Source organism: Halichoerus grypus, chromosome 7 (assembly GCF_964656455.1).
Source record: "Halichoerus grypus chromosome 7, mHalGry1.hap1.1, whole genome shotgun sequence".
Taxonomy (NCBI): Eukaryota; Metazoa; Chordata; class Mammalia; order Carnivora; family Phocidae; genus Halichoerus; species Halichoerus grypus.
In genome coordinates this window covers 24,378,773-24,398,472 of record NC_135718.1, presented here as the reverse complement: position 1 = coordinate 24,398,472, position 19,700 = coordinate 24,378,773, and the positions used below count along the sequence as shown (strand labels likewise).

At 48.9% G+C, this 19,700-nt stretch overlaps 1 protein-coding gene across 1 annotated transcript in view; it reads left to right on the top strand.

The window, feature by feature from the left end:
• Positions 1-1,202: 1,202 nt before the first annotated feature.
• SORCS3 (sortilin related VPS10 domain containing receptor 3) overlaps positions 1,203-19,700 on the top strand; it is a 578,941-nt gene continuing 560,443 nt past the window's right edge. The window contains exon 1 of the mRNA XM_078077136.1: positions 1,203-1,867. Within this exon, the coding sequence (XP_077933262.1) occupies positions 1,235-1,867 (633 nt within the window). The 5' untranslated portion in view covers positions 1,203-1,234. The remainder of the gene's footprint in view (positions 1,868-19,700) is intronic.

Below are 19,700 nucleotides of genomic sequence, written 5' to 3'. Positions count from 1 at the left end.
ATCCGGGAGAGCTGGCAAACCCCTGACCCTGCCGCCGGCGCCTCCCTTTTCTCTCCCCTCGCCCTCCAGGAGGTTTAAGGAATAACTAGGTTGCATCCGCGGGCGGTGGGGGAGCATGAGTGCGCGGGGCGCCAGGAGGAGGGGGCTATCCAGGGCGGCCTGCCTTGCTCTCAATATTGCCTTTCTCAGGACTCGCAAGCTCAGGAAATGCAAACACAGCCCGTGCGTGATCCGCGCGCGCCCACAGCCCGAGCGGACCCCTCCCCGCCCCCCACCCCGTGGCTCACACTAACACGCACACATACGCGTGCAAACGCGCACGCACGGAACCGCGCGCCCCCGCACACCGAAGCAGCCCCGGGCTCCGCCAGGTGCCCCCACCCCGCGACGCCCGCCAGCCCTGGCGCACCCCTCGCTTCACCCTCTCCCGCCTGCGCGCACGCACGCGCACGCACGCAGTCCCCGCGCCCCCGCACCGGGCGGGGGCGCAGGCCGTGAGGGGCGGGGGGCGGGGGGCGGCGGGAGGGGCGGGCCCGGGAGTAGCGAGCGGAGTCCCGGGTCCATCCCGCGCTCGGCTTCCGCGCGCTGCCTCCCCACGCGAAGGCTCTGGTCTCCCCCTCGGCTTCCGAACCCGAACAGTTGGCGCTGAAAACACTTTACTCCTCCTCCGTCGAGACCCCCCCCACCCTCCCCGCGCGCCATCTCCCGTTCCCCACAACAGGCCCGAAGAGTAACCCCCCAAACGCGGCCAGAAGCGGCTCCCAACTCTTCGGCGGGAGCAGGTTGGAGGCTGGATTTCGGAGAGACTCTGGAGTGGGGTCCGTCGCCAGCCCCTCCTCCTGGATCTGGCTTGATTCTCATGTTTTAAAAAGGATTTTTCTCATTACCTTTGAACACTCCTCTTAAAAATTTTTGGAGGAGCTCGGTGAGGAATATTTGGGGGGATCTTAATTTAAGGGGGGGAAAGCACCGAGGGGGTATTTATTAATTTTTCTTGGGTTTTGGAATCACCCTTTGGACGAGAGAGCGAGCGATCCAGAGCGAGGAGGGAAGAGCGGAGAGGACCCGCGAGGCGCGCCAGCCCGAGCCACCTCCTTCCCGGCCGCCCCCTCCCCACTCCCCCCGACACACACTCGCTCTCTGGCTCGCCGGCGCGCGCACACCCCCCGCGCCGGACCCGCACCTCGGCGGGCGCCACACTCTCGGCAGCCCGAGCCGCGGCAGCCGCAGCGGGATGGAGGCAGCGCGCACGGAGCGCCCCGCAGGCTGGCCCGGGGCGCCTCTCGCCCGAACGGGGCTCCTGCTCCTGTCGACGTGGGTCTTGGCCGGCGCCGAGATCACTTGGGGCGCGACGGGCGGTCCTGGGCGCCCCGCGGCCTCGGCTTCGCGGCCCCCGGTGCTGCTTCCTCTCTTCCCGCGGGCAGTGGTAAGCCAGTGGCCAGAGGAGCTGGCGACGGCGCGGAGAGGCGCCGCACTGGGGCGCCGGCCCGGACCAGAGCCGCTGCCCCAGCCAGGAGGCGGCAGCGGCAGCGTTGGAAAAAAGCAGGGAGAAGCCGGGGGACCGTCGCCGGCAGGCGCGCGGTGGGGACAAGGCACCCCGGTTCCGGGCAAGCCTGGCGGCGCGAGGAGGAGTCGCCGGGCGCAGCCCTCCAGTGCCCTGGAACGCGGGGACGCCCGGGCCACTGCCTTGGCCGATGGTTCCAGAGGAAGCCGCCCTCTGGCCAAGGGTCTCCGGGAGGAGGTGAAGGCGCCGCGGGCCGGGGGGGCGGCGGCCGAAGAGCTCCGGCTGCCCAGCACCTCATTCGCGCTGACCGGGGACTCGGCCCACAATCAAGCCATGGTGCACTGGTCGGGACACAACAGCAGCGTGAGTACCTGCCCGGCGGCGGATCTGCCTGTCTCCTGACAGCAGGGCTGAATGGAGGGCGGGAACGGGGGACAGATAGTTGCTGGAGGGTCGAGGCAGAGGCGGGGGCGCCCTGACTTGTAGAGAGAACAGGTTCATCCGGCTTCCCCCACGCCCCCAACAGGTTAGCGGAGTTTGTTGTAAGATGGTGTGTACATTTGTTTGCTAGAGACCCTAGGTTTGGGGCCGCCCGGAGGGGAGGGGAAGAAGTGTCTTAAAGATGAGCAGGGAAGGGATCTGTGGTCCCTTTCCCTGGTACTCGGTTTGGAGAGTGGGTTTTCCCGTCCGGCGCTTGAATTCGTGGGTGAGGACGCGGCCTGAATTGGCAAACTGACGGATTCCTGCGACTGCCGAGCCTCCCCACTTCTCCCCTCCAATCACGCGAAAGGGAACCCGGGAGCTGGAGGCCACTCGGACTTCCAGACTCCTGTCGGCCTTAGGGTCGCTGCTGTCTGCTCCAGGGGCGCTTTCTCCCAGCCCGGGGGAAGGCTGCGCCTAGTCCGCCCGAGCCCGGGCCTTCAGGTCACACTGAGTCCCCCTTCAAAACCCAGGCAGCTGTCTGGAAAGCTACAGGAGAGGCAGTAAAAAAAGTTTAAAGTGTGAAGTGAAATTCAGCACCCATTCCGCACCCCTCACCCTTACGCAAGAATAAGTACACTAAGTCTGAGCAAAAAAAACTCGCCTCGGCCGCTGTGTCCCGCATCACAAACGGCTCCCGGAGTGGAGTTGGGTCCCCATGCTTTCTGCGCACCTCTCCTCTCTCCGCGGCCAGGTTCCCCTGAGAGTAGCTGTACCGACAGGTGGCGCCCTTGAGTCCACTCCGGCGTCGGGCTCGGAGCCCGGGCGGCCCGGGCGGCTACTGCAGCCCGCAGAGCGTTCTCGGAGAGGCTTCCTCAACCCCGCCGCCCGCCAGGGCCCGGAGCCGTGCGGCCACGCCAAGAAACCGCGGGGAACGCTATCTCCGACGGAGGTGGGGGGGCGGCCTCCCGCGATCTCTCCCACTCCCCTCCCGTCCACGGCCCCCCACTTTCAGCCAGTCTTGCAAAAATCCTTTCCTCTTCTCTGGCTCTCCGGATCAAATCAGAACCCGGCGTTGGGCAGAGTCTGGAGGATGATGGATGTCCGTATAGGCAGCTTTGCTCATTTGATCGGAAAGCACCGCCCCTCCCCTTTGTGTTTCTCTTTATGACTGGCATTAAAGATTTCCCTGGAAAATTCTGGCCTTATTTTAAAGGGGCCCGGGGGTGTCACGGGGTAAAGAGTGAATAACAGGAAAGCCAGGAGTCCGCAGAGTGTACCACATCGGCGCTGCTGAGTACAGATTTCCTGGTTCTTAATGGCACACAGCACAGATCGGGCAGCCCAGCCCGGGTACAGATTCTGGGTTGGAAGGATTTGCGAGGTCTGTTTTCCCACCGGCGCGGTGGCTGGCTTCATCTGCCTCCAGTGAAGACCTCCCTAGCTTCGGAATGCACAACTCTGGGCATGGGGAGGGGGTGGGTATGGCGTGCCTTGGCAGGGATGGGTGAAGACTTGCAAGTCCCCAGAGGAGAGAGGGAGAGAGGGAGAGGTAATTCTCTGACAGCAGGGCCTGTGAATCTCAACTTCGTTTTAGTTTGATAATGAGGAATTGTATGTGTGTGTGTGTGTGTGTGTGTATGTTTTTGTTCACGTTCGTACTGGGTGAGAAGGATGAAGAGGATGGGTGGGAGTGAATGTATTCCTAGGAGGAGGAGGTGCTGTCTTCACATATCTATGACTTTATTACTGTCACATTTGGATAATATAAATTCACTCTACTTAAAGAGTTTTCTTATGTCTGTGCTTTTATTTTAAGGATCGTTTTTTTTGTGTGTTGACTTACCGGTGGGACTTGGAGAGGATGCTTTTTGCAAACAGTAACGTGTGAATGGCCTTCTCTGCCCATCTTCCATGCAGAGGTGCAGCAGAGGAAGTGAGGGGGCAAGTGTAGCCCGAGGGCGCCTCCCCCCACCCTGGGGGAAATGGCTTGTAGTTGAAAGAGGGGCAGAAGCGCCCGGGGAGTGGACTAGTTGGCCTTGGAGCCCTTAGTGACAGCAGTGAGATTTGGGAAATCCAGGAACAGCCCTCAGGATGCTTATTGGTTGTGTTCTTGGCCAGTCTTAACTGTCCAAGCAAAGGACAAGGTAACACACATGGGTGCAGGGACCCCATCCTGTCGTCCTGTCCTTTCTTTCTGGTGGAGAGCGACTGCCTCCTGAGCACCTGGGCTGGATCTGCCTCTTCCGACCATACTGTGCAGGCAGTATCGGCTTCACTGAGTATCAGGTCTGTGCTGCTCTGAGAGCAAGAGGAGGGAACATGTTCACGGGGCCCCGTCTTTGAGGGACTTTAAGGAAACATCCCTGTGAGAGGAACGGGGAAACCAGTGTCTGCAACATGACTAGGTTGGTTTTGTTCCTGGTCCCCCTTTCCTGAAGACAGCAAAGGAAGATGCTGTAGATAAAAGCCAGGGTGAGGAGTGATGGGGATGATGAACTTTCCGGAAGCTTCCCTCATCATTGGTTTCAACATGGAGGGAGATGTCCTAGCACCAGGCTCCTTTGGCATGAAAAGAGAGTTCCATCGTCTCTTCTGACTTCCACAGTACTAAACATGTCCTTTTCTGGGAAGGCCACCAGCTTAATTGTGAACACTTTGGGGTTTCCTGGCCTCCTACCAGGTGCCTTTGGTGGACCTCATTACTTGACATGAATTCCCTTTGGGGGAGGGTTTTTAGTCAGCCCATATAACTGAAATCAAAGTCCACTCTGACAGTTCGCAGTCAGGCATGCAGGGCTGGACATGCTCGGCTCCATTTGTCCAGCTGTGCCCCGGGGACTACAGGAGGCAGAGGGAAATCCTTGTCCAAGGCTGGGGTCATGGATTCCCTTTGGTTCAGGGACTGTGGTCAGATAGCTTGGGGGCAAAGGAGGAAGTGCCCCGAAGGCTTGAGCCAGAAGCTGTCAAGAAGGGGCTGGAGACTGGGTCCCTCTTTGACCGTTACTACCCTGCCAGGTGGTCCCGGGTGAGAGGTGAGGGGACTTGGGCTCAGAGCCTCTATTCTGGAGGGGTGGTAAATGCCAGTCTCCAGCTGGGTTCCTGGTGATTAATGGGCAAGAGAGTGTTTCACACACCCCCTGAGGGAGCTCCATCCCCAGGGCTTGCTGGGAAACAGAAAAAAAGCCACATCATTCTGCCCTTCTCCTTCCAATGAAGGAAGATGCCTTCTGCTTGCTCAGTGAATTGGCAAAGCAAATGGCTCTGGAGACTGGAAAGTTGTGAAGGAGACGGTCCACTTTTCCATGCCCCCTCCTCCTTGGAGTAACCCTGGCCAGGGACCCCCCTTCCTGGTGCTGAGTTGAGAACGCTGCGTTCTCCCTTGGAGGACCCCTTCCCTTTCCAACAGCTCACTGGCGGTGGAGAGTGATTTGCAGGCTGCTACCCCTGCAGTTTGTGTCTGGTTGGAAGGACTTCAATTAATGTGCCCAACAATGCACCTTGGTGAAGAGAAGCAGGGAATGCTGCTAATTCCGGGTCCCCTCCAGATCACCCTTCCCTAGCATGCGAGGAGGTAGAACACACAGATGCTCCCAGGCAGGATTTCATACCTTTAACTAATTCAGCTGGACTGTGTTCTAAAATATTTACTTCCAATGTGCAAAATAGTGACAGCTTTGATCAGATTAATTGTATTTCACTCACTGAAGCAGCTAATTGTGGCTCTCAAACAGATTTTTCAAATAGCTTTTGGCTGGATTGTCTCGCCTTCATCGTCCCTTCTCACAGTCCTTGTGTCACAATATCTTAATGCATTTTGCCTTCTCAGAGGCTTAATAAAGACGCCTGCCGCCGAAGCCATTCTTTAGGGGTTTGACAAAAAGAATCTGTTTTTAATTAATATTACAAGGGGAGCCTCTCCTTTGAGATAGAGCTGGGAAATGCAGCGGGACAGAACAGGACTAATTGCTCCTGGTCACTCTTGGCCTGGGGCTGGGGGTGGGGTGGGGAGAGGAGGGGGCTGGACACGAGGCTATTTGTCTCTATTTGTCTGCTCTGCGTTTCTCCTGATGACTGGGTTACAGGGTGTGATTTGCTTCTCAGATCCAGCAGTGCTTTCCAAGGTGAGCAGAATTTGCAAACTCTTAATTGGGAGGCCTGATTGCAGAAACGCAGTGGTTGGAACTTGCTTCGTAGTTGGCAAAGGAGGAGTGCTGGGAAGTGGCTTCCCCAGTTGTGTTGGATTTAAGGGTGGTGGTGGGGGGGATGGATTGTGGCTCCAGTGGCAAGAAGACTCGGGGGGCACAAGGGAGAACTGCTTTTTCCTTGGGCCGTGTAAATCTGTTATTGTCACTGAGGATTTTTGGAACTGGATGATAGGCTGGCCCTGAATCATCCGGTAAGGAGCACAGAGGTGCGAAAAGCCAGACCAGCTGAGATAAGAAGATGCGCCAGGGGTTTATCCAAGGCTGGGTACACCTGAGGCCTGGTGGCTTGACTCACTTGTTGATTTCCTGCTTTCTTTGGCCTCTTGGCAGGTTTGAGACACTTCCTTACAGTGGGAAAACATTGAAGGATAATTTTTCAGCAAGTTTGGGGGAAAAGAGGTCTTATGGATTTGGAGGTGGAACATAGGGGATGTGAGCATCAGCCGGCCACCTTGGATGGGCGGAACCGGCATGGGGGGAAGGGGCTGGGTGGAAGCTGGCTAGCCATGCCCACACCCTGGTGTGGAGGGTGACGGAGAAAAGGGTCTGCATGGTGCTCTGGTTTTGCCAGCAGTGAGTGAAGATGAGAGGGCTCTGCCTCACATGCAGGAGGGTCTCAGGCATGTTCCACCAAGTAGGTGAAGAGTGACAGCCTCAAGTCTTCTTGAGCAGAAGCTACGAAGGAATTAGAAGTCCTTGTCCCTTGGGATGTCAGTGATTTCTTTCTCGGGTTCTTCATCACTTGACAGTTACTGTAACCAGGCGTATTTTAGCAAGTATGTCTACCTTCCAGCTCAAGTACCTTCACCTTCTTGGATTCAAATCCAAAGTCCTTTAGCCTGGCATTCAGGGCCCTTCACTGCTTATGTCCTGGGTCTACTTCTTTACCTCTCTGTTTGACGCTTCCCTGATGGGTTCCTTCCCTGTAGCCAAGAAAGCCCCTTCATTGTCCCAAACCCCATTGACTCTGAGACTTTGCACTTGAGGTCTTCTCCACTTGGATTACCCTTCTTCCTCTATTGAGATGCACCTGTTATTCACAGCTTTGCTCAAGATTCAAATGCAGTGTCTCTATAGAATTTTCCTTAAGAGCATTTGTTTCCCCTTTTCCTGATGAGAGAATTTAAAGACTGCACCACACATGTGATCATGATTTAGTTCAGTACTCGTTTATTTTAATTTTGTATTGTTTTGTAAGTGTTTTCAAGGTGAGGGATGAGAGGTGAGGGTTGAAATCATTACAACCGCACCTTCCCCACCCCTCAGTGTGAGTTTTGCTCTTCTCCTTGTGGCGTGTGGCACAGGGCTTGTCCCATGGCTCAGTACATACTCACTGAACTGATCTTCGGGAACTGGGCAATGCCTTAGCTGTGTGGAAAGGACAGGAAACACTGTCTCTTAGTAGCATTGAGTTTATATACCTGGTTGATTATTTCATGTATGAATTTTAGCACAAGATTTGGAGGCATCTCTACGCCACTTAGTAAGAAAATAGTAATATGGACTACGCAATAATCCTGGCTTCTTTCTCCTGGACATCAGAAACCGAATGAACTTACAGAATATACCCAGACATTCGCTGAGTGTTTCCTTCATGTGTGGCAGTGTTCTGGGCACTGTGGGGTCGGTACGGGTGTGATGGAGGGAGAGACAAACAAGGATAAGACAGGATTTGCCTCAAGGTCCTTCCAATATGCTTTGGATATGAGACTGCTATCAGTAAAGTTAAATAACACATGACGCCAAGATAGAAGCCATGGGGTGATGTGTGGTTAATTGTCAAGCAGTCATTTTAGGCTATGAGCTCAAAGGAGAGAGGGTCCCTGGGGGAGATACTACAGCATTGAGACTCACAGAATGTCAGGGTTGGAAGCGCACGTGGGTAATTGTCTTCATCAACTCACTCCGCATAGAGATGAGGGGTTTGAGGCTCAGACAGAAACATGGCATCCTATGGTCTGGACTCTCTACTGTTCCTTTTCTCTGTATAGTCATCCCTTACTCACTCCCGGGTTTCTCTTTTCTCTTTTCTTTTTTCTTTTCGGGTTTACAGACCATTTTTCTTCCAAGGGGATTTATGTGTTTTCACTCAGGGGAGGTAGGATGCTGCCCGTTTTATAGGTAGGATAGACTGAGGCCTTGGACGAATATACATGAGGCTAACCAAAGAGGCTTAGGATTAGGTTCATCTCTCTGGTTCCCCGGCCACATCCTACATCCACCCCGCCCACCCACTGAGGTGGCTGCATACCATAAATACCAAGCTCCTCAGTTTCGACAAGCTGTATCTTACTAACTGTTGTTAATGGGGGCCTCTTGTGAGTCACCTCGTTATTCGAGTTAGTGAGTGAATCAAGCCTGCTTGCATCACCAGACACATTTTGCTCATTTATTTTGATCAGTGTAGTTGGGGTTTAATTATTTATGGAAATGCTTTTTTTTAGAGTACACTAATAAATGTGCTGTAGTAAATTTGGAAAAAGTAATGGCGTCTAAGAACTTCAGGATTGCACACATAACTTTCTGCTGTTAACTCCTTGCTGGGGAGCAGAGGAAACCATCCCCACTGGGTTGAGATGAGAGGAACTTGGAGCACAGTGGGGCTAAGCCACCCAGGACTGTTGCCAGTAACCCTGCCCGCTGCTATGTGGGGCCTCGTTACTTGGCACCCACTGGGTGAGAACTTAGTTCAGGGGAAAACTGGAAATAGAGCTAGATAGGGTAATCAAGGATCCTGTTAGGTAGGCGGACTATGAGATTACTTGGTTTGGGTGTGAATTCATACTTGTGGATTGTATTCATCATGAATGCAATCTTCTTCAGAACTTCTTGGCAACAGCCGTATGGTAAATAGGAGCCTGGGTTCTGGAACCAGGTGCCTGGGTTCAAATCCTGCCTCTGTCTTTTAATAGCTGTGTAGCATCGGGCAAGTTGTTATTCTTTCTTTGCTGTTTGTTCATCTATAAAAAGAGAGCGGTAATGATAGTTCCTCTCACATTGGGCTGTTGGAAGGATTCAGTGAGATCATGTACATGGCAAAGTGCTTAAAAGAAGTGCTGGACCTGTGGTAAGCCCTCCGGGTACTCTAGGGCTTTCCCTTCGTTTTCAGATAGAAGCATTGAAGCAGAGGAAGGAGGTACTTGCTCCAGGTTTTCCAGTGAGCCGATGGCAAAGCCTTGGCCAGAACCCTCGGGAGATGCTCACTTCAGGCACCTCCTGTCCTGGGCTCCTCAGCCTGTTGAGTCTCTGTAATGTCTCTCTGTGTTGTGCTGAGATAGACAGTGGAAGAGATAGAGAAGCGAATGACTGGGGCCTTTGAAATTCATACTCAGAATTTATAATAGAAATGGTTAGAATCACATAGTTAGAACAAGGTTAAATACCACACTAATGAACAGCTTATATGTTGGAGATTTTGGCAGGGGGGACTTCATTGAAGGGTTAAGGAAGGTACCCAGAAAGGTGAAGAGTAGCTTCTCTTGGCTTGGGCATCCGTAATTAGACCTAACAGCTAACCTCGGAAGACTTCTTGAAGGAAGTGAGTGAGATGTGTAGCTTCAGGAAAGAACAGTGGGCTGCTGGGGCTGGGTGGCAAATAGAGCCTGCAGGGCCAAAGAGTCATCTACATGGAAGCCATAGGATGGACCTTGATGTCCCAGCTTTGCTCCTCCTCTTGATCGCCTAGCTCTCTCTGCTTCGTGCCTGGTGTAAAGTGGGAATATCCATGACTAGAACTATCTGCAGAATATCTGCAGCCTCTTTTCCAGAAATATCACACTGACCAAACCCACTAGTTACTTTGTAGTGACTTATACTCATCAAGATACTGGCTTGTATTCCCTTTCTGCCTGCACCCTATGCACCAAGAATGGAACCCAAGATCCCTGCACAGACACTAGGGGGAGTGTTGCCTTGGGAAAGAAGTGAAAATAAATAGGATGAAATAATAAAAAAAAAATGCTGCACAAGGAATTGTTCCAAAGGAGAGAAGAAGAGAAACAGCGTCCTGCAGGTACATTGTGGGAGGGCTTGTTTGGTGACCCTTAGATGCATACTGATTGGCAACAGGGTAGTTGATCATTCAGCCTCTTCCTGCAGAAAAAAGGGAATGGGTATTTGTTCAAATGCATCCATTCTGCAGTCCCTTCGACCCATTAATGACCCAATTAAGACTCTGGAAGTAAATTTGGCAGGAAGTGATGCTCCGGGGTGGTTCCCCTGTCTCTTGGGCGTTTTCTCCCCTTTGTGCCCCTTCACTTTCTGTGTGCGCACGGTGGTCAGTCAATAGAAGCCTACTGAGTTGAATGGAATCAACTCTTTCTTAAATATTTAAAGCTGCCTGGGTAAAGAATGAGTGTCTTGAAGGTGTAGGAAGGCCTCTTCTTGCTGCCCCCCCACCCCCCCCAGGCCTCGGCCCTGCACCCCTGGCCATCTTCGTTCTCTCTCACTGGCGCTCAGATCCCACGTGCCCGATTCGGTACTTCCCAAGTCTTTTTGGCGTCTATGGTGAGGTAGGCAGTTTCTCTGCCAGATGGTTAGAGTCAGGTTAAAGATAACACTGCTGCATCAGAAATGAACTTTCTCTTTTTCAAATCTGTTCTCAGTGGGAGATGGAGAACAATTACTGAGTGGAACATTTTTTTCCAGGGCCAGGAAAGTAGCTCAAGCTGCCATATCTGAATGTGATTACATGTAGTGGAGGAACATGTTACAATAAGAGTTTCGAGACCATAAAACTGGAGATTCAGAGAAATGTGTTTTCCAGGGTGGTGGTAGGTAGAAGGAAGCCATTTTTAGAGGCAAAAGAGTTGCTCATCTCACTGTGTTACTCATACTTGAAAGCAAACTTTTGACTGGAGGATTTCTCAAAACTCTGAAATGTCTTTTGGGTTATGAGAAGGTCCCCAAGCAACAGTGACTTTGAACAGATCTCTGAGCCTCTGTTTCACTGGCTGTAAAATTGGGATAATGGTGAACTATTGGATTGTTGGTAAGCTTAGAGACAGTGCATATAAAGGGTCTAGCATCGTAGGCTGTTATGTTGGTTAAGAATGTTCTCATTATTGGCCTAGGCAGGAAATGGGGTAGGTTGAGTGTCTATCCATTTGTAGCAGATCTGTTGGTTCCCTGCCCATATCCCCTTGGCACTTGGTGTTTCTCTGCATGCTGGTCTGACTTCTAACCACCAGCACCAGGGGCTGTTTGCCCACTGGAACTCACTTTGATCACACAAGGCACGGGTTGGAAGTATCAGGGAATTAATTCCCATCAAATAATAGGGAGCAGCCACTTATCAATGACCAGTGGAAGTTGGTGGATAAATACCCCAGCTTCCTTACATTTGGGGTGGAGTAAATCTGAGACTTGTTTTCCACACTATCTCCCAGAGTCATTGGGATTAAGCCCCACTTGCCTACCGTGGTAACTTGTTTGCTTTATCAGCTACCTTCCCATCCCTCTCTCATGTCCCCACTCCCCTAACAGTATTTCTTGGGATCACCTCCCAAAAAAGCTACTTGAATTCAAGTCTTTGTTTCAGGGTATGTGTCTGGAGGAACGGAAACTAAGATACCTTGGTTATTTCCAAGTGTGTTAGTCTGGGCTTTCTAGAGAAAGAGAAGCAATAGGATATATATATATATATATATATATATATATATATATATATATATATATATATATATATGTAGGATATGTAGCAATAGGATATGATGTATATATATGTAAAGGAAGTTACTATAAGGAATTAGCAGACAGTATAATGAGAGGCTAAGAAGTCCTAAATCTGTAGGTAGGAAGCTGGAGACCCAGGAGAGTTGATGTTGTAGTTCCAGGCTGAGTCTGAGTCTGAGGGCAGGAGAAGACCAGTGTCCCAGCTTGAAGATAGTCAAGCAGAGAGAAAGAATTATTTCTCACTCAGCCTTTTTGTTCTAATCACTCCTTCATGGCTTGGATGAGGACACTCACATTGGGAGGGCAATGTGCTTTACTCAGTCTACTGATTCAAATATTAATCTCATCAAGAAACACCCTCACAGATAAACCCAGAGCATGTTTGGCCAAATATCTGGGTACCCCACTGCTCAGTCAAATTGACACATAAAATTAACCATCACACCAAGCCAGGAATTTCCCTCAGACTCTTTTAAAAGCCTGCTCAGAGCTCTCCCGTGGTATATATTGGGTGTGGGGAGGGAGATGAAGTCACTGACCCTACTTCTGAGAGGGTCCTCCTTTTGAGTTGGCCCCTACCAGAAGAAAGGAGCCCACTCTGGGGTTATACTGAGTGGCAGGAACATGGTGCTGGGGCTTTGAGGAAGGGATGACACCCAAATTAGTGTTCCCTGTCATTTGTCAAGGCTGAGTAGCCTCACCTCACTCCAGGGCCTGTGCGGGGTCTTCAGAATACACAGAGGCTCCCTCTGCCTGTTGGCAGATGATCTCCTGCTTGGGAATGGGTGCAATTCCTCTTTTTCTTAGACATCATCAGGATTTGGACAGGGAGCAGCTGGGCTTGCCGTTGGTATGTTCCTTTTTAAGATCTCATCAATGAGGGGCATCATAATGTTTTGGAAAGAATATTGGCTTGGGAGCTGAGACCCCTAGATTTGGGTTTCTGATGTACACTAACGGTCTTCAGCAGGTCACCATTTCTTAGGTGTAAGGGAATGAAGACTCTTCAGTATATTTCCATGAATAAGAGTTTTTTTTTTTTTTTTAATGGGTGCATTAGTAAGGAAAGGGTCTAGAATGATGATAAAAATACTGGAAAGTGCTTCTTTTAAGCATGCATAAATTTGGTCTTACCCAAGCAGATGTGCATTCATTCATTCATTCATTCACTCATTTCTTTGCATAGTGTGATGCTAATAAAGTCATTGAATTTTATCTATAAAATGCAAGAGTTGCACAAATTGATGCAGGCCCATCTCAGCACAAACTAGATGTGATATTAGGTCAATCATTTCTTTACATGTGAAATGGGGACAGTCCTCTTTGCTCCCTCTATGTCACCATTAAATAATGACGTAATGCACCTGGAAGCATTTTGAAAAGAACACTTCTCAAAGCAATATGAATGGGGCGATATGAATTCAAGGTGTTAGTTCACCTTACCTCTCCTTTACTAAGCAGCTGGAGGTCCTTCCACAACAGATTTGAGACCACGTCCAGTAACCACCTTGTTTTGCCTTCTCCCAGCAGAAGTGAAACACTTCCATTAGCCCACATACCATGGTGTTAAAAACCTCAGGCTTCTTATTCCAGGCACGATGTACGATTTATTTCAAGTCACATCTGATATAATAAAATTCTCAGATGGGAGTGTAATTTGGATGTTTAAAAAAACATTTGTTCCAGGACTTGACCTGTATTGATTGCTCAGCCTTATTCCTTTCAGATAATATGAAGGATTTGGGGAGCATCTGCTATGATGTCTAGTGATGCAGACTGGACACCCAAAAAGCATATAGTCTTCTGTGTGGGATACCCATATTAGGAAAGTATTAGAGAAGAGAGAACAGCATGAAATATTAGGAAATGCATCAGATGTAATCTAGACCACAGTGAATTAAAACCAATAAAATGTTGAGAATATTACGCTTGTTTTATTATCTACAACAGAATCCACTAGCCTGATTGACAGTCCTCATGACTAAATCTGTGTGACGTGATGAGAAGTGGTCTGAGCTTTGAGATCAGGTAGATTGTTTTATGCTCTGGCAGTTGCTCAGGATTCTGCCACAGGAGTTTGGGCTGTAGCTTTCTCATACAGCTTTTTGTTTTTGTCTTGAGTTTCTAATTGTTTTGTCTTCCTCCTAGACAGAAGAAACAGCTGTTTCTTCATCATTATATTAAGATATTCCAGCTTCTTAGTTGTATTATTGGATGTTCTAATTTGTACCTATTTCTTTCTTGGTCTGCCTTCCTGTTGTCACCTTACTCTTTCTATTTATTCTACTCCTAGGTTAGAACTTCTGTTTCTTGGGCTCCATTCCTTTTTTTGGGGGGGGGGCTGATTTTCATTTTCCTGAGGTTTATCCTCAAGTATTCTTTTGTAGAGAGGGTACAGGAATGTCCTGGCTTATTCCTGTGTCCTCATATAAATATTGATAGATTGCTTTTAATTCTCAAAAGATCCTAGCTTGGATGATAGATTATATGGCCACCCAATGCTTGAGCCATAGTTTTTTTCTTTTTTTTTCCTCATTCTTGACATGTCAAAAATTTATTTGGCTCTCACGTTGGCTTGATGGTTTATCTAGGTTTATCTAGATAGAAATCTAGGGTCAAAAAAATTTCTGTTGGATTTTGAAGGACTTAGATTACTTGCTGGTTTTGCATCATCTGCTAATTTTGGATTATATGTGTCCCTCTCCCACTCAGGATGGATGAGGGTAGGGAAAGAAGGTGTCTAGCATGGGCCACCTGTGGCTTTGTTCAGGTTAGGGATGCACAACCCTTTAAGGAGACCTGATGCATTACAATCAGATTTATATAGAATCGGCAACATGGTGTGGGGGATGAAACACTACAGAGCAATTTGCCATAGACACTTATTATCTGAATACCTTTAATATAAAACTCAGCCCCCAAAAGAGTAGTGTTAGCTACTTTTCATTTTAAAAATGTAGGCTAGCTTTTAAAAACTTCATCAGTATTCAACAAGTATTTGTGGAGTACCTGCTCTCTGCCCGGTGCTGCTGGGCACTGAGTATATAATGGTGATCAGTGCTCTGAGGAGAGGTTCATGATATTACCAAAGATTACCCGAGGCACATTTAACTTGGTGAGGGCAGAGAGGCAGGAGCAGATGAGCTGAGATGTCAAAAATGCACTGGGTTAATTAGGTGAAGAGGAGAGGGCAGGATGTTCTGGGTACACAGCTTCTGGGACATGAGGGAAGAAGGTATATGAAAGGGACAGAGAGAATGACGTTGTGGCTGGAGCAGAGGATTTGTGGCCTGGAGGCTGGCGAGAGATGAAGCTAGACGGGCAGGCATGGGTAGGGCCTTATGGGTCCAGGGGAAGGAATTTATTCTGTAGCCTGAGAGCAAAGGGGTAAGCCATTGGGAGGGTTTAAAGTAGGAGAGTCATATCATTAAATTTGCATTAAATAAAACCACTCTGATCACCCTGTGGATTGGATGGGGAAAAGGAGACCAGACTGTCATTTTGGCTAGAGAGGGTGATGGCTGGCATGGTAGCCGTGGAGGTGGGTGAGGAGAAGCCAACTGAAGAAGTATTTAGCAGGTGCAGTTGATTGTATTGTTGGCTTCTCTGTATAATTCTTCACTCCTCTCTATAACCCGCTTTGTATTGGGCTCTGGGAGTGTCCTTTCTCTGGGGGTGGGGCCTTCCTTCTCCACCTCCTAACTTTGGGTTTGGCCTTGTGACTTGCTTTGGTCCATGGAAGAAGTGCCAGTTCTGAGCTTAGTTAGCAAGAGGCATCATGCGTCTGCCTGCTCTCTTGTGCCTCTGCAGTAGCCGTGAGCAAACATGCCTGGGCTGGTTTGCTGGTCCTGGGAGAAGAATGGGACAAATTGTATATAGCCACTCCCAGCCAAGCCTCCCCTGTGTTAGCCCAGCCCAGCCCAGCCCAGAGCTGCAGAACTGCCCAGCTGGGCCCAGCTGTGTCTGCCAACCTCCAGCTGCCCTATATAGGTACGAGCAGAAATGATTCTTGTGAGAATAAGCGGCTGAGATTTGAGTGGTTTGTTCTACAGCATTTGTGCGCAAAAGTTAACTGATACAGCAGGTAAAATCAAGAGAACTTGGTAGATTGGATGTAGCAAATTTGTGGGAACATAACTAGAGTATAAAGCAAGGCTCACCTATATTTCGAGGTCATTAGCCTCATATGTGCTCGGGTCTATAGATAGGTGTGTCTTTGGTGGTTTCCTGCCCCTCACCTCGCTTTATAATTCATGGCTTTTCCCAGAGCCCAGTGAGGTAGGTCAGAATTCATGGTCCAAAAGAATTAATCTTCCCCGTTTTTCCCTTCTCTCTCTTTCCAGCAGCCTACTCGGATTCCAGCAGAGCGTTGGAGCCCAGCCGTTCTCAGATCCCTCAACAGGGGCCTTCAAACCCTAACACTCGGTGTCTTCTTGTTAGTTGAAGTCAGTTTCTGCTCTCACTGTGAAGATAGGATCTCACTTCAAGTTGGGAGAGATGAGGGGCCGGGGATTTTTCTTGGTCTTGATTGATTATTTAAAATATATTAGTTCTGATAAAATATTTAGCTTTTAAACAACAAATTCAATATAGGGAATTGCGTTTTATTTATTAATTGCAGTTGCAGGGAGATTGGTAGGAGTTGTGCTAAAGTGCACTGTTGTGATTTTGCAAAGTATAGTAATTACTGTAATATTTTGTTGAATTATTAATATCTACTATGCCTGCAGGAACATAAGCTTCTGCAGTCAAATTCATTTCACCATTGCCTTTTCCCCCTCTGGTTCTGTTTTGTATTTTCTTCTCTTTCTTGTACACTTGTGAATTTTTTAAGAAATGGAGTTGGAGGGGCAGGGTGGATTATATGGTGTGAAACACCATTGTCACACCCCATAACTGAACATAGGCAGGCAGGGGGGAAAGTCTGTGGTTTCCTCTTGGTCTCTGGTCCCAGCCAAGCCTGTCGGCAGTACCAGACGGAGGGATGCTGAAAGGGCCACGTCTGGGAAGAAAGGACTCATCAGTGTGCCTTTTTAGGAGCTGAGACGAAGAGAGGAGATAGCAGGGAGGCCGTGTGTGAGCACACGTGTTATGTGTGCACGTCTCCAAGCAGGGCACGTTTGTAGATGGAGTTGGCAGGTGTTTGGGTATAAGGGTGGAAACAGCATTAGCCTCCTTTATTGTTTCAGCAACTCTTACTTAGTGTCTGTTATGTTCTCCAGTAAGATCATTGTGGATGATGATGGTAATGATGATGATGGTGATAGCTTAGGTGTGTGGATGGGCTCATGCTGTGGTAGGACTCCAGATCCAAGCGCAAGGCACATATAGGAGTATCCCTTGGGTTGTGATTATATTGACATTGGAAGACCAGCCTTCACATCACTATCTCCCAGCTTTACAAAATGGCCCAAGTCAGTCAATAACCCAGACTCAAGTTTCCTTATCTGTTTCATAGGTGCAGGAATCAAAATGCAGTCATATATTTGAAAGGCTGTTATAAACTATACATTTCCAGACATATTTAAGGGAGTATTTGTTATTCTCTTAAATTGCCCTTGTTATTAAATCATAGGAGAAGTTGCCTGTACTTGTGGTGTGATTTCTGAGGGGCAGCAGGAGTATTCTCTTCTTGATTTTTGTTTTTGTTTTTGCTAGAAACTTCACAATTCAAGAGTCATTCCTTTGGGTTAAACATTATCCTCTGTAAGGTTCTCTTGAAATACTGGTATTTGAGAGACAATATTTGAGGGCTGGAAAGAACAAATAATCATCTAACCACATCCTTTTCCAGATACGGAAAGTGTGACCAAGTGAAGTTGTGGAGTGATCAAATTCACCAAGATGGCGGAAGCACCCATACCCGTGTCCATCTCCCTGACTTCTCGTCTAGTGCTCTTCCTACAACACCCTGATGCTCTTCCATTTTCCATGAAGTTCTCAATACAGTCTAGGGCTTTTTCTCCCAGAAGGGAGCCTTGGGCAGAACCAACACATTCAGTGACTTTGGGGAGACACAGGGGAAGGTATGCTCTAGGTGGCATAGTGGTGCTTGGGTCAGGTGGGGACCTCGCTCCACCTCTGACTGGCTGTCATGTTGTGCAGGTTACTCTTCTGCAACCCGCTTCTCTCCTTTATAAAACTGGGATTATCATCCCTATTTTCCACAGCTGTTGTGAGGGATTAGTGAACTGAGATTTGAGTGGTACAGTTCCTGCCCTGTGGTGGAGGATACTGGAAGGTGATTTTTAGATGGTAATAGGTCCTGAAGATTAGCACGGTCTACCTCCTAGTCGGTCACCTCCTGAGAGCCATTTTGCGCACTGTGAGGGAGTGTGTGAAGGGGAGAGGAAAGTTGCACTTTTCATACTGCCATTGCCCCTACCCGGGGTGGTGGGGTGGGGTGGAGGGGCCCGTCGAGTGTCCAGGGGAGGAAAGCCTGTAATGGCCAGAGGGATGTGCCGAGACTTACCAACAGCCCTCCTTTTCTCTTTCATCTCAGGCAGCACAGATCCAACCCCATTTAAATGTCCCCTAAAAAGGAGTGGGGATGGCAAGAGGTGAGGATGAGCATCTTCAAAGATCAGCAGGTGACTCTGAAGAAGAGACAAAAGGGCTTGCATCCAAATTCTGCATGGTTCTGTGTGATATGGGGCTCCTCTCCTTGGTTTAAGTTACTAATGGGGTTTCCTGAAAATGGGTTTCCTCAACTTTTTTTTTAAACTGAGAATTTATCTTGCTTCTAACAAGATAAATCCCTTGTGAGCTGGGTAGGACCCACTGTTTCTTGTGAATTTATGGCAAGTCAAGCAGGGCCACCCATGGGTTAGCACTTGGGCAGAGGATGGAATTTCCAGAGACAGAAGGACATCTGAAACAACCCAGAGACTGTGTCTGCTCTCAAGCCTTGGGGCTGGGCCGGCGTTTACCTCAAGTAAAATAAGAAAAGAAAGGGACCAGGGAAATGTGTTCATTTCCCCTTCCTGGCTGTTTCCCTCCCCTCTGCCCAGTACCATCCACTGTCTTCCTTCTCTCTGCACTGGGAAAATGTTCTAACATCAGTCCTGCACTGCTTCAGTTCCCTTTCCTTAGGCCTTTGTGTTTTATTAGACTTTTTTCCAGCTTTACTGAGGTATAATCGAAGAATAAAAATTGCATATATTTAAGGTCTACAATGTGATATTTTGACATATGTATACATCGTGAAATGATCAGCAAAATCAAGCTAATGTATCATCACCTTGTAGAGTTACCATTTTTTTTTATGGTAGTGAGAACATTTAAGATCTATTCTCTTAGCAGATTTCAAGTATGTAATATAGTATTATCAACTACAGTCATGGCACTCTACATTAGATACCCAGAACTTATTCATCCTGCATAATTGAAACTTTGTACTCTTTGACCAGGCTCTCCCGATTTCTCCTACCTTCTAGCCCCCAGCAGCCCCCTTTCTACTCTATGAGTTTGACTTTTTGAGATTCTGCACGTAAGTGAGATCACACAGTATTTCTTTCTGTGCCTGCCTTATTTTACTTAGCATCATGGCCTCCAGTTTACCCACATTTCACCAATGACAGGAGTTTCTTCCTTCTTAAGGCTAAATAATATTTCATTGTATATACCACATTTCCTTTATCCATAATCCTTTGATGGACACTTAGGTTGACTCTGTATCATAGATATTGTGGATACTGCTGCAATGAACATAGGAGTGCACATCTCTCTTTGAGATACTGGTTTTATTTCCTTAGGTACACCTGGAAGGCATTTTAGGGATAGGGACTCCTGAAATCTTAGCCTCTACTATTTGTCTAACTTTTCCACCTTCAGGGCTGGCCTCGGGGAGAGAGGGAGGCAGTGCCATTTCTAGCCAGAGAAATGCTTGTTTCTTT